The sequence below is a fragment of the Schistocerca americana genome, chromosome 3 (genome assembly GCF_021461395.2).
Source record: "Schistocerca americana isolate TAMUIC-IGC-003095 chromosome 3, iqSchAmer2.1, whole genome shotgun sequence".
NCBI lineage: Eukaryota > Metazoa > Arthropoda > Insecta > Orthoptera > Acrididae > Schistocerca > Schistocerca americana.
The window spans coordinates 329,268,050-329,282,493 of record NC_060121.1 but is presented as its reverse complement, the minus strand read 5'-3'; the positions used below and the strand labels follow the sequence as shown (position 1 = coordinate 329,282,493).

At 38.0% G+C, this 14,444-nt stretch overlaps 1 protein-coding gene across 6 annotated transcripts in view; it reads left to right on the top strand.

Annotated features, from left to right (window-relative positions):
* The window catches only part of LOC124605280 (DNA ligase 3), a 640,740-nt gene that overhangs the window by 467,540 nt on the left and 158,756 nt on the right, over positions 1 to 14,444 (top strand). For all 6 annotated transcript variants that reach the window (XM_047136859.1, XM_047136858.1, XM_047136854.1 and 3 more), the window contains one exon: positions 3,963 to 4,172. In XM_047136859.1, coding sequence (XP_046992815.1) covers positions 3,963 to 4,172 — 210 coding nt within the window. The remainder of the gene's footprint in view (positions 1 to 3,962; positions 4,173 to 14,444) is intronic.

Sequence of the window (14,444 nt, the reverse complement as noted above, 5' to 3'; positions counted from 1 at the left end):
GATTTCTGGAATGTAGCACTGTAGCCCATACTACAGAAGTTACATGACAGCAGTAACATAAGCGGTTTGGTGGCATTTGCAGATGACTTGCTGTTCATTGCAAGTGATGACTCCAGAAGAATGTGGAAGATAAATGTAATGTGGTCCTCCACAAACTTGAGGGCTGGTGTCGAAGTGTTAAATTATCACCAGCACCCCCCAAAACAATGTACCTCCTGCTGAAAGGGAACATAATAAGGAACCCTAAAATAAATTTAAATGATATAATAATTAGAAGTAGTGTAGTAATAAGATATCTAGGGGTATTTCTTGACAAAAATTGTAACTTTGCACATCATGTAGAGGAAGCAAGCAGGAAAGGTACCAACATAATGAATAAAGTTACAACCATTGCAAATAGGAAATTTTGGCTTCCCTTGAAGACAATTACAGTACACCCCCAATCTATATTAGCATAAGTTGTAAGGTATGGTGTGCGTGTCTGAGCTCATAGACTGCAGCTAGTGAAGCCAGTCTCAATAATGAGAAGAGTTTACTGAGTCATGCTACTAAGATTAGTGGGGGCCTCCAGTACTGGCCCGAATGATGCTTTGTTAGTAGTCCCAGGAATATGCCCACTGGACTTGGAAATTAGGAAAAGGAAAATCTTTTACTGGTTAAAGAAGGGCAATCAAATGGAAGTACGAAGGGTATTTGGAACTGAGGCCAGTTCGAAAAAGGCAGTAAAAGATTGCATATTACACCTGTGGCAAAATGAATGGGACATTTCAGGCACTGGCGGGAGAACATATGAATTTCTCCCTGACATCAGGGAGAGATTAAAGATGATATTTCTTAACCCATCAAGTGGATTGATACATTACCTGACTGGCCATGGCCCTTACGCTATGTATCCATACAAAATCAGAAGACAGATGAATGACAGCTGCGCCTGTGGCAGTGTAGGTACTGTGCATTCTATGAAGATGCAGTGGGTAATGGATGTCAGGTATTAAGAATGTTGGAACCCAAAGCACATTAAGGAGTGAGTAGATGTGGTGCATCTTGAATGATATTACAGCTGCAGTATCCAGGAAGGCCAAGGAGGACTTCACAAGGCATTCAGCCGTAAGTCGTCATGCTTCTGTCCAGGCTAGACAAAAAACTCTGCAGATGGAGAGATGGCGACTGAGGTTGGTGACCTCAGAGTGAAAGACTCTCCCAAGAATCTATATTATGTTTGTGCAAGCGATCATCGAAGTGTGGACTTTAAGAAGTAATTGTGGTGGATGAAATGACTCACAATGGTGGAAATGCTGCTGATGTGCTCCAAGTAATGCAGCAGACCTTGGCTGTTGACCAGGGTACCATGAGGGTGGATCCAGTAGCAGAAACAATGACTTAAAAGTTAAATGCACCAAAATAAATGAAGAAACAAAGAACAAATTCTAGTGTTTGTAGTCGATTAGCAGTGGGGTAGTAGGTTAAGGGTTTTAATGTAGTTTTTGTACTAGAACAAGAAGTTGTTGTTTTTTTTCTTTTTAATCTTTTTCTTTTTTTTTTAAAGTATAAGAAATGAACAAATAACTTATAACTATTCAAGGAAATGTGATTCGTATGGCCTATTTTAGCTTTTTAGATAATATGTTATAATTATAAAGAATAAATAAATACAAAAATATACTATAGCCCCTCTTTATCACTTGATTAATTTCAGTGTGCATGGGGCATATGCACTGTCATTTTTTCCCATGTTCCATTGAGCAAAAAGAGAGACAAATATGATGAACAGTGGAAAGTATCCTCTGTCATGCAGTTACCAATAATTTTAAGAGTATAGATGTAGATGTAGATGTAGAGGCATTCCAGACTCCTTAGGATTCTCCTATTTTGTGGTAATGCACTAGATGGAAGGAAGGAACCAACCTATATGATGGAAAGGTTCCCATACCCAATCTCATTTGCTGACATTCAACAATTTGTATATTCAGGGAAAATGCATATTATGCCCACTAAATATTGGAAGGACTGACAGATGTTGATCACTTGCTGCCACATAATTTAAGTGCTGAGTTCTCTAGTAATTTTCTAGTGCACCAGTGAAAGTACATTAACTTTCTGTGCCACCACAGACATTGGGTGATTCCATGTTGCTGTACAGGCATTACTTGGGGGTGCTTTACAGAAACCAAATGGAACAGTTATTAGAAGGTTATTCTCAGAAAGGTGGTTAAATATTCTGTTGTAAACCCACTTCTCAAAAATATGTTGAAAACGCAGGAAAGGGAGAGCATCAGTAATTCTTTTTTGTGAGTGGAAGCAATTTTTTACAGTCCAATCAATATGTAATTTTATGTCAGTCATGTAAAAATAAAAAGAAATAGGTCACACTATATCTGAACACACTGTGGCCTCATTTTTTCCCAGTGCGTCTTGGTTGAGAAATGGCACAGAATATTTCTCTGCCTCCACAGTGGGGCTCCAGGACACTAAACTCATCTTTGGATTTCCGTTTGTTCATATGCAGCAATGGGCAATGAAAGTTGCTTAATAAATATACCTATGAACAGTATCCATTTAGCCCACTAAATCAGGCCTGTTCACTACTCTGCTCGTGCAAGCTGGCTTGTGCTCATGCCACAGCAGTGAGAAACTGGCCAACTCACAGTGACTACTGGCAGGGGAAGAGGAGAGGGAGGGGGGGGGGACAGAGAGAGAGAGAGAGAGAGAGAGAGAGAGAGAGAGAGAGAGAGAGAGAGAGAGAGAGAGAGAGAGAGAGAGAGAAATAGGAATATGTAGCTCTGTATGACAAACTGTAGTCAATAATGCTATTCTATGGTCTTTTGACATGAATCACATTACGATGGGGAATTAATCCCTTCTACGATAAATTTATTTTTGTGTATTATTACATTAAAGAGAAATAACAGTGAAATGAAACTTACATTTCTTTCAATTGATGATGAAATGAGCATGGGACCAGATAAATTGAAGACATGACATTTCTTGTGACCGATGCAGATTTATGATGAATGGCATTTTCAGACAAGTTTCAATTGCCATCAATTTGTACTTCTTGACTACATTATTCACATCTTAAATGTAAAAACACTGGATGTCAATGGATACTAATTATTTTGCTTTTTGCTGAAGCATCAATGTCTTGTTCTACTGTCTGAGCACTGCATATGTGAAGGTGAGCTTTTAAGCTGAAGTCTTCATTGTGGAAAAAAAGTTGCTCATGCAAGTATGTAGGTCCAAACATAGACCTAGTCATAGCTGAAAACTTGTACAGTCATGGATGGAAATTTATGTTTAGGAAGATTTTGACATAGATCTCAAGACTTATTGTATTATGAAACTTATCATCAGCTGCCTGTTACACTGTAGGTCTATAAGTTCTAACTATAGCTAAATAGTTGTAAAGTCATGTTTGTGTCTCTTACTTTCACTTTGAAGTTTGTAACATGGCCATCATGCTGTGTTTCATTGATTTAAAATGTGCTACTCTCCACTTTAAGCACTGAGCTGTAACTGTATATGCTTGCATCTATTGCTGTGGTGAACATAACACATTGCTCTGAAGAAAGCACACACTTCACTCTTTTCTTATGCGAAATAACACCATTTTACCAAAAGCACTCATTTCCCAGGTTGCGAGAGAGCACTTGTTCTTGCCTAGGTACCCTCTGTACAGGCCTGCCCTAAATGGACCTCTTCATGTGTCTACGAATCAAAATTTATCATAGGTCTCATATTTTAATGCACATATTAGTGTGTGCAAGTTTAAGTAACTCTAAAGGAGCTACACACTGTTATAGATTATGATTTGCATAAATGTTATCAGTGTGTTGGATCAAAAACATGAACCAATGAAATGTATGATACAAACACTCCCTCATTATTGATATAAATGTCAATGGCCACAGGTCTAATGGATTTTTTATTGAATCATGTAATTGGCAAGATTTGTGTTCATCCAGGAATCTAAGAAGACAAATAACAAACAAGAGGAAATTGTGGACCAAGAAATGAAGGAGGAAGTGAGTGAAGAAAACAATAGTGCAAGGAAGAGATCACTCAGTCCTAACAAGAGAGGTGAAAACTCTGGCTCTGGACATAAAAGAAAACTTGGCAGTAACCAGTCCTCTCCATCTGAGGAGGAACCACGAGATAGCAGTACACCCAAGAAGGTAGGTAATTAGTTCTGGTCTCTCTCTTTCATTCGTGTGTGCGTACAACATCGTACACGCGCACATGCGCACGTACACCCCCCCCCCCCCCCCCCCACACACACACACAGTACTTTTTATGCTGCACGCTCTACATGAGAATTTATTGGAGACATTTTTTTTATTATAGCCTTTATTTTTTAAAACCAAAGATGTATGGGGAAAGTGGTACAACAAGCAAAACAACTTAGACTGCTCTTTTTTTCTTGTTTCGTTGTGTAGTGCTTGTGCTGAACACACACAGTATCTGCAGCAATATGATCATTGGCATCTCCTTTAGGTATCATTGTTTTGAACTGTATGTCATTGAAGTTACCTATGAGTAAATTTGGTATTCTTCTTTTTTATTAGGAAACCTAGTTGTACATGACGTGTGATGAGCACTGTCATAGTCACACGATAGCTCAAATGTGTGTTCTATGTGGATAGTAGATGAAAATTTCATATGGTATAATTCTTTGTGGCAACTCATCAAGCCAAACTCAAGTTTTATCAGAATCCAGAATGTAGGAGAAAACCAGGTCCAACTTTCACTTAAACTGTTCATTATTTTCACAGTTACAAACTTCAACAATGACCAAAAATGAAGAAATTAAAGAACAGTCTATGGCAACTCATGTCTTCTCCATGAAGAGAGTTTCTACATCCACACACAGAAACTACTGTACTATATTTGTCTTTTCTGGTGTGTCACTTGTCTTGTTGATAGGAAGACCTTCAACCCCACTCTCTGATCCCACATTTTGACATCTTGACAATCATCCAACTTGGATAAAGCGTAACCACTTGATCAGGTTTGCGTAAATCTAGCACACGTTAATGTTGTCCTTGGACCCTCATGGTTATCATCTTCTTGGCACACATTAGCATTCAGAACTCTGCAAATTTCTTGGCCTTCAGCTTTAATTTTGGTCCAATTTGTTTTCATTTTATTGTCACAAGATCACTTTGTACTTTTGATGGCCTTTTTCGTATATCAATTGAAGGTAGCATTTTTGTGTGCATGCATGTGTGTGCGCTTGCACGCGTGTGTCCTACTGATACATAATTTAAACAATGGATCCTTCAAATAGGAACATCGACAATGTAGGAAAAGACAGATTTCTGCTTCTGTAAAGAAGTCACATTAAGTTGCAGACAGACACAATTAAGGACACTTACATAAAACTATCAGCCACAGCCTTCATCAGTAAACACACACACACACACACACACACACACACACACACACACACACACCCCTTGCTAGCTTGTGTGTATGAATGGTGTGTATCTCTCTTTCACTGAAGAAGGCTGTGGCTGAAAGCTTTATGTAAATGTCCTTAATTGTGCCTGTCTGCAACTTAAAGTGTCTTCTTTATGGAAGCAGCAATCAGTTTTTTCCTACATTGTTGATATGTAATTTAGCATCTTCCCTCTGTTCATTGCATCTTTCTTCGAATGAATTAATAATTTCTTCTGCTAATAATTTTGTAACACAAAGATCAGTCTGTCTGTGCATCTTAACTTCTGTCAGAAGTTGAAATGGTGTTTTTCAACACTTCTGTGGTATGTTGATTTAAGGGCATATTGAACTGACATATCATTTTCCACCATTTGGTAGGGTTGTCAGTAGTAAGCTTAGCAATGATGGTAGCCAAAGTAAAACTGATTTTCTGAATCTGTCAGTTGGCTTTAGGGGTTCTTTTTTTCAGAAGCAAAGAAAGTCCCTCTATCACTAATTTCTTGGGCTGGATTTCTGAAATTAGTTTTGTGAAATTCCATCTTGCTAATCGTGTCGGCTGATTTTGTGGTCTTCACAGCATACAGCCAGCCAAACTTAGCAAATGCATCAACAATACTTAGAATGTAGTAGCAACCCATGAGAGTTGATTTAACTGTTCCACTATGATCAACAAAAGTATATAGTGGTTCACTCTCTTTGAATAAGGATGAATAAAACTTTCTTTCCTGATTTCTTATTCACAATTAAATGTTTTACACAACTGAAGATCACTCTTCTCACATTGTTGGTAAAATCTGATATATAATAATCCTGTTTTACTTCCTGTTTAGTTCACTTCTCCTTCCTTGTGTACGATGATTTCACATTGTATAATGTGTGGAACAGCTAACATCTCTCTTCCATCACTGAACTTGAAAATAATTCCAGCTCTCACTCAAAAGTTTGTGTTACGTCATTCTTTGAGAATGTTCTTGATTGCTGGCCAACCATCTTCCTTCTCTTGAGCTTTGCTGATTCTAGCTATTAATCTGTATGCAAAACCAAACAATATATGTACACAGCATCTGAATGTCTCATCCTGTAATGAAATTAGCACAAAATGCTGTAGCAATACTCTTGTGAAACTAAAACCCAGCTTGCTGCTCTACATGATACATCTTTTTTGTCCATGGTCTTTTGGAGTGTTGTACAGTTGGTTACAATTTCTAAAATGTATTCCTAGTAAATACACTTGCAGTTTCTTTAAGGGGTTAAAAACAGCCACGAATTCAAGCTCAAAACTACTGTCGTTTTCCTCTTGAAATGTTGCCTTTTTTGCTCATGTAAGAGGCTGGAGGGCACTTATCATTTGGTTTGGAGATTTTTGTAATAACACAACTCCAAAGTCTTCTTTACTTGGATCTGTTTGTATCTTAGTTCCGTATTTGTGTTCTAAACTTTGAAAACTGTATCCATTGAGTGACTTCAATATCCCCCTCCGATATTTTTCTGTTTGGTCCTCAGTAAATCACTCGTGGGTTTAGATATTGTAGAGTAATTTGAGATAAACTTTCTAAACTGTCATGTTAGTCCCAGGAAACTTTTTACTGTCGGAAAAAAATTCTGTTCTGCAAATTTCCAACAGCCGTCATCTACTCAGGAGGAGACTGCATTTGTCCATACTGTATATCATATCTGAGAAACTCAACAGTTCTCTCTGTGAACTGGCATTTTGAAAAATTAATTTACAAGCTATTTCTACTGCAGTTCTTAATCTTACTCAAAGCTGATGAAGTGCCTCATCCTCAATCTTTGCTGGTATTATAACATCATCCACATTGAGAAATACTATGTTCTCTCAAATGAATGCCAAAAAACAGTGTCTATAAAGTGCTGGAAAACTGCAGGTGACTTTTATAATTGAAGTGCAAGTTTCTTAAACTGGAACTGCCCTGCTGTGTCTCAGACAAAGTATACCTTTTTTGGCTTTGCTCTTAAACATCAAAATGGAAAAAAAAATCCGTTATTGAGGTCTAGTGTGTGAAAACCACAGTAACTTATACAGGGCAATCATCACTATTTTTCACCTTTACAACTACAACTGTGCTGGCATATTCAGATGAAATTGATCCTAACATTTAACATAATGAAAAGGACAGTTGTCACTCACCTTATAGTGCAGATGCTGAGTCACAGATAGGCACAACAAAAGACTTTCAGGAAATGAGCTTTTGGCCAGCAAGGCCTCTGTTGAAATTAGACAGAAAACACACACACACACACACACACACACACACACACACACACACACACACACACACACACACAAAGCGCAGCTCAAACAACAGTCTTCATAGTGCCTCTAGAAACCGCGTAAATATCTGTCCCAATTTTCACATCATCAGTCACAACAGTAGCTGTAAAATAAACTTGTGGGAGACAGTTTTCCTCGAGTGCTATCAAGATCACATTTCTATCTTGTGAACTTGAAGCACCCACAGTCTTATAAACATCATAAATTACATTGGCTGCCACAGTTGTCACAGTCACTTGACCTGTGGCTGCTGCCTTTACATTTGAAACTCTTGGTTTGGATCCCAAGCCTCACATTGTGTTCTTGTTACTTGAGTCTCCAGTTGCTGTAACTTTTATTTCTTTTTGACAAAGACTTTGCTGCTCTCTCATAATGCCCCATAGTTGCTTAAATTCACATTTACAGCTCCATCTTTTATCCTATCAGTCACACACTGGAATAGTGAAGCAGTATCAATATCAGCACAGCTAGCAATCTATTTCATTGCAAGGAAATATTCCTGAAGAGACTCTTCTCCTCATGTCTTCTTCCATCAGTGCAGCAGTTTGTGGATCTCTACAGCACTTGCCTTCACATCAGATCATTTGTGCAAAGCTATCTTCAGTGCAGTTCATGATGCAAGACCCTTCTTACACCACGTAAAAAATGTAGCCATACCTTAAAGAATTTTATTTGTACCCAAATAGGCATTTCCAGTAGGTTCCAACCCATTAAAAACAGTTTCCTAAAGCCCAAGATCCTCTTTTTAACAGCATATCTGTTACTGCTGCTAAATGACTTAACAGCACCCTTAATGCTGTGAAATGACAGAAAATTTACATTGATCCTGTGAATGTGGTGAGAACTGTATTCCACTTTTGCCATCTGTTTCTGAACTGGAAAATCTTTTCATCTCCTTCTCCTGTAAATTCTTAACATTTCTCATTTGGATAGCATCTTCTGCCACCACCATAATCTTCACATTCTGTGTTATCATCAACTTTCAATGCAAGTTTGTCAATTTAAGATAAATAACTAGAAATTCTGGTAGTAATTTCATTTTTTGTCCCACTGTCTATACAGAGAACATTGCAGATTATAGAAATTCTGCTTCTGAAAATGGTGCTTCGATAAATGACTTCTTAGCTTAAAGTTCACCTATTACTGATTGAAAAATAAATAAAACACATACTGGTGTGCAAAACTCAAGAATGAAAGTGACTTTCAACACGATATGTCACTGCCAAGTAACACAGTTCTATCAAACTTGACCATACACAAAAAGAACTGCTACAGTCTAATACAGAAGGTAGCTGAAAGAAATAACAGTGAGATGAGCAGAAATGACACTTTCATTCAAAGACAATAATTACACTGAAGTCACTGTGATTATTATGGCCCCCTGGACATTACAGAAGACAGGACATGATTCACAATAGGATATGTGATAACCGTGTTAGAGATGCATGTTTGCAATGCGCTCCTGTGGTGGCCGCAACGTTCGTAAGTAGTTCTTGTGGTAGCGATTTCCACGCATCCATCACTATGATTGATGACTGCTGGTGCACATGGAAATTGTACAATACACCTCCCTGATATCTTCCACACCTCTCTGATGGGATTTAAGTTGGGGGAAGGGGGGGGGGTCAATGGGCAGGCCAGTCCATTCACTGAATATACTCTCTGTCCAAGAGCTTCTCCACCTGTGTTGTTTGATGTGGTCACTTGTTGTCACCCATAAAATTGAAATCAGGGTGGAATACATCCTTGAAATATGCATATGCAAGGAGTACAGTGTCATGATGACACCGAATGGTGATTGTACTATGTTCAAAGATTTGGAGGTCAGTTTGCACATAGTACATTATGCCTCCCCACATTGTAACATGTCAATCGTATAGATCACCAAAATGAAAATTATTTTAATTCATCTATGACAGGAAGGAAATTCTTAGTTTTTTACATTTTTGATGAGGTCATTTCAACATATGTTGGTTCAAAAGAATAATGAGGTCATCAAAATATATTTGTTTTGGCTGTGTTTTACTTTCATGCTCAGTGCAGTAAGTTGATTTAGCAGCTTTCACTTCACATTATTCAAAGCCCTCATTTTTTGTATCTATGAAGTTTGTTACACATGTTGATGCTGAGGCATTTGCGCTCATGACCAATCTAGGGACCTACTGAGTTTCACTAGTTTTGCTTACTTGTCTCAAGATATCCCAAGTTACTGTGTAGAGCCCTGGTTCAATCTCTGCCATTTTGTAGTGCAAACTTAGAGCAGTAACATATGATTTTTCTGACTCCTTTTTCTTCTGAAATTTCAAAAAGTGCATTTTTGCACATTTTTTTTAAATTTCTTTATAGCCTCACGGGATGTTTTTTTGTAGCCTCAGCTTTGCATGCCCAACATGTATTTGTTATCTGCTTTGATATAACGTGTTATAACATGTTTCCCAGTGCCTTCTTTTTTGAAGAAATCAGATAGAATTTCATACCTGTTAGTTGAAGCTGTAAAGAAGTAAATAAATAAATAAATACACACACTTATTCCAAACATTCAAATAATCTTACTGCAGTTGACTGATACCTGCACAACAAAACTGATTGAATGTACAGCACAATGTACATGTACTGACTAAATTATTTTCTGTCAATACAAACGCTCAAAGGCCATTACATTTTCCACTCATTGGAAAAGTGGCAGTTCTTAATGTCTGTGCCATTATGTTGCAAAACTTGTTGAAGCCTTAAATTTTATCATTAATTTTCCTACCCCGATAAGACATGAATATTAAAAATCTTTCAGTAGGTGAAAATTAAACTAATCTGATCAGTGTGACCTTCATCTGGAGTTCAGTCTGATGACACAGAGTTGTGTTTTAACTACTTAATTGGAGAGATAATTTAGTTGAAAATTCATTTACCGATTGTTGCAAAACTTCCTTCCCAATCATCAATGAAAGATAGCTCGTATGACTACTTTCACAGTTTGCATGGTTTTTCATGTGACTGCTTAAGCCGTCATTCTCTGAACTCCAGTCTCAAGTTGTTATAGAAAAATTTGTTTGAGTAAACCATTCAATATAATTACATCTCTACCTTTTATTATTATATGAGGACCTGCACTACACCATTAAAACAAATACTTGTTTTATTTTAAACGGTTGTGGTGTGGTTCCCTAACCTGTAGCCTAGATAGCCTGCACCTAAATGTGGCTCCAGCTAGTGTCCCATAATTGTATGATTATATTGCTTCTGGCCTCTGTTATCATGTCTCTAAAATTCATCCACTCCATTTTCTTCTCGTTTACCAACATGCAATTACTGCATCTCTAAACTATCTTTTTGCTTCTCCTATTGCCGCAGAGACCTCCTGCTGTAAACCAGCTTCTTTGTGTCCTTCAATAATAATGCTGTTATGATCTGCTACAATACTGGCTCTACTGCTGACAAGTAGATTATTAACCATTTACAGAAATGTACCGATTGGAAAGAAACATTAACAGCAATACATCTAGTATAAAGAGGTAATGATATAAACAAATTGAAAGGTAAAATGGAACAAAGACTACAGTGCTTACTATCTCTTAGTAAGAGATATTATTGTATATCTACCTAATGTGCCTATCTGAATGTATCTTGATTCTGAAACAGTGCATGTAAATACCAAACATGTACAATATAAATATCCACAGCTACTATTTTTCTATTTATTTTTGTATTTATTATTTAGTTAGTAAATTATTTTGTCAACTAATCTTGATGTAGATCACACATATATTCACCAACAGTAAGAAGACATTAACACCCCCCTTTAGATGTCATTGTTTTAAAAACTGTACCTTGAAGGTTTCTACAAAAAAAATTGAATTGTTTCTTCTCATAAGCAGATATTATTATATGTAATGAAATATGTTGAGCACTGTCATAGTTACAAAGAATTTACATGCAGATTCTGTGTGGATGTAAAGTCACAGTGTTGCTGAACACCCCAAAGGGCCGGTGCATAGTAAGAATACTGGCATGTGTGTCGTCTGTTTGATTCTGAAATGAAAACAAAAGTGATGTAGAACTTACTAAATTTGAGTCAGTTTGAGAGAGTTGTAACAGATTACGGACTACAGAAATTTGGTTTATTATGTAGTGAACCATGGACCTTGCCATTGGTGGGGAGGCTTGCATGCCTCAATGATACAGATAGCCGTACCGTAGGTGCAACCACAATGGAGGGGTATCTATTGAGAGGCCAGACAAACATGTGGTTCCTGAAGAGGGGCAGCAGCGTTTTCAGTATTTGCAGGGGCAACAGTCTGGATGATTGACTGATCTGGCCTTGTAACTCTAACCAAAATGGCCTTGCTCTTTCTGGTACTGCGAACAGCTGAAAGCAAGGGGAAACTACAGCCGTAATTTTTCCCGAGGGCTTGCAGCTTTACTGTATGATTAAATGATGATGGCGTCCTCTTGGGTAAAATATTCTGGAGGTAAAATAGTCCCCCATTCGGATCTCCGGGCGGGGACTACTCAGGAGGACGTCGTTATCAGGAGAAAGAAAACTGGCGTTTTATGGATCGGAGCGTGGAATGTCAGATCTCTTAATCGGGCAGGTAGGTTAGAAAATTTAAAAAGGGAAATGGATAGGTTAAAGTTAGATATAGTGGGAATTAGTGAAGTTCGGTGGCAGGAGGAACAAGACTTCTGGTCAGGTGAATACAGGGTTATAAATACAAAATCAAATACGGGTAATGCAGGAGTAGGTTTAATAATGAATAAAAAACTAGGAGTACGGGTAAGCTACTACAAACAGCATAGTGAATGCATTATTGTGGCCAAGATATACACGAAGCCCACGCCTACTACAGTAGTACAAGTTTATAAGCCAACTAGCTCTGCAGATGACGAAGAAATTGATGAAATGTATGATGAGATAAAAGAAATTATTCAGGTAGTGAAGGGAGACGAAAATTTAATAGTCATGGGTGACTGGAATTCGTCAGTAAGAAATGGGAGAGAAGGAAACATAGTAGGTGAATATGGATTGGGGGGAAGGAATGAAAGAGGAAGCCGCCTTGTTGAATTTTGCACAGAGCATGACTTAATCATAGCTAACACTTGGTTCAAGAATCATAAAAGATGGTTGTATACATGGAAGAAGCCTGGAGATACTAAAAGGTATCAGATAGATTATATAATGGTAAGACAGAGATTTAGGAACCAGTTTTTAAATTGTAAGACATTTCCTGGGGCAGATGTGGATTCTGACCACAATCTATTGGTTATGAACTGTAGATTAAAACTGAAGAAACTGCAAAAAGGTGGGAATTTAAGGAGATGGGACCTGGATAATCTGACTAAACCAGAGGTTGTAGAGTGTTTCAGGGAGAGCATAAGGGAACAATTGACGGTAATGGGGGAAAGAAGTACAGTAGAGGAAGAATGGATAGCTTTGAGGGATGAAATAGTGAAGGCAGCAGAGGATCAAATAGGTAAAAGGACGAGGGCTAGTAGAAACCCTTGGGTAACAGAAGAAATATTGAATTTAACTGATGAAAGGAGAAAATATAAAAATGCAGTAACTGAAGCAGATGAAAAGGAATACAAACGTCTCAAAAATGAGATCGACAGGAAGTGCAAAATGGCTAAGCAGGGATGGCTAGAGGACAAAATGTAAGGATGTAGAGGCTTCTCACACAAGGGGTAAGATAGATACTGCCTACAGGAAAATTAAAGAGACCTTTGGAGAAAGAAGAACCACTTGCATGAATATCAAGAGCTTTGATGGAAACCCAGTTCTAAGCAAAGAAGGGAAAGCAGAAAGGTGGAAGGAGTATATAGAGGGTCTATACAAGGGCAATGTACTTGAGGACAATATTATGGAAATGGAAGAGGATGTAGATGTAGATGAAATGGGAGATATGATACTGCGTGAAGAGTTTGACAGAGCACTGAAAGACCTGAGTCGAAACAAGGCCACCGGAGTAGACAACATTCCATTAGAACTACTGACAGCCTTGGGAAAGCCAGTCCTGACAAAACTCTACCATCTGGTGAGCAAGATGTATGAGACAGGTGAAATACCCTCAGACTTCAAAAATAATATAATAATTCCAATCCTAAAGAAAGCAGGTGTTGACAGATGTGAAAATTACCGAACTATCAGTTTAATAAGTCACAGCTGCAAAATACTAATGCGAATTCTTTACAGACGAATGGAAAAACTGGTAGAAGCCGACCTCGGGGAAGATCAGTTTGGATTCCGTAGAAATGTTGGAACACATGAGGCAATACTGACCCTATGACTTATCTTAGAAAAAAGATTAAGGAAAGGCAAACCTACATTTCTAGCATTTGTAGACTTAGAGAAAGCTTTTGACAATGTTGATTGGAATACTCTCTTCCAAATCCTGAAGGTGGCAGGGGTAAAATACAGGGAGTGAAAGGCTATTTACAATTTGTACAGAAAGCAGATGGCAGTTATAAGAGTCGAGGGGCATGAAAGGGAAGCAGCGGTTGGGAAGGGAGTGAGACAGGGTTGTAGCCTCTCCCCGATGTTATTCAATCTGTATATTGAGCAAGCAATAAAGGAAACAAAAGAAAAGTTCAGAGTAGGCATTAAAATCCATGGAGAAGAAATAAAAACTTTGAGGTTCGCCGATGACATTGTTATTCTGTCAGAGACAGCAAAGGACTTGGAAGACCAGTTGAACAGAATGGACAGTGTCTTGAAATGAGG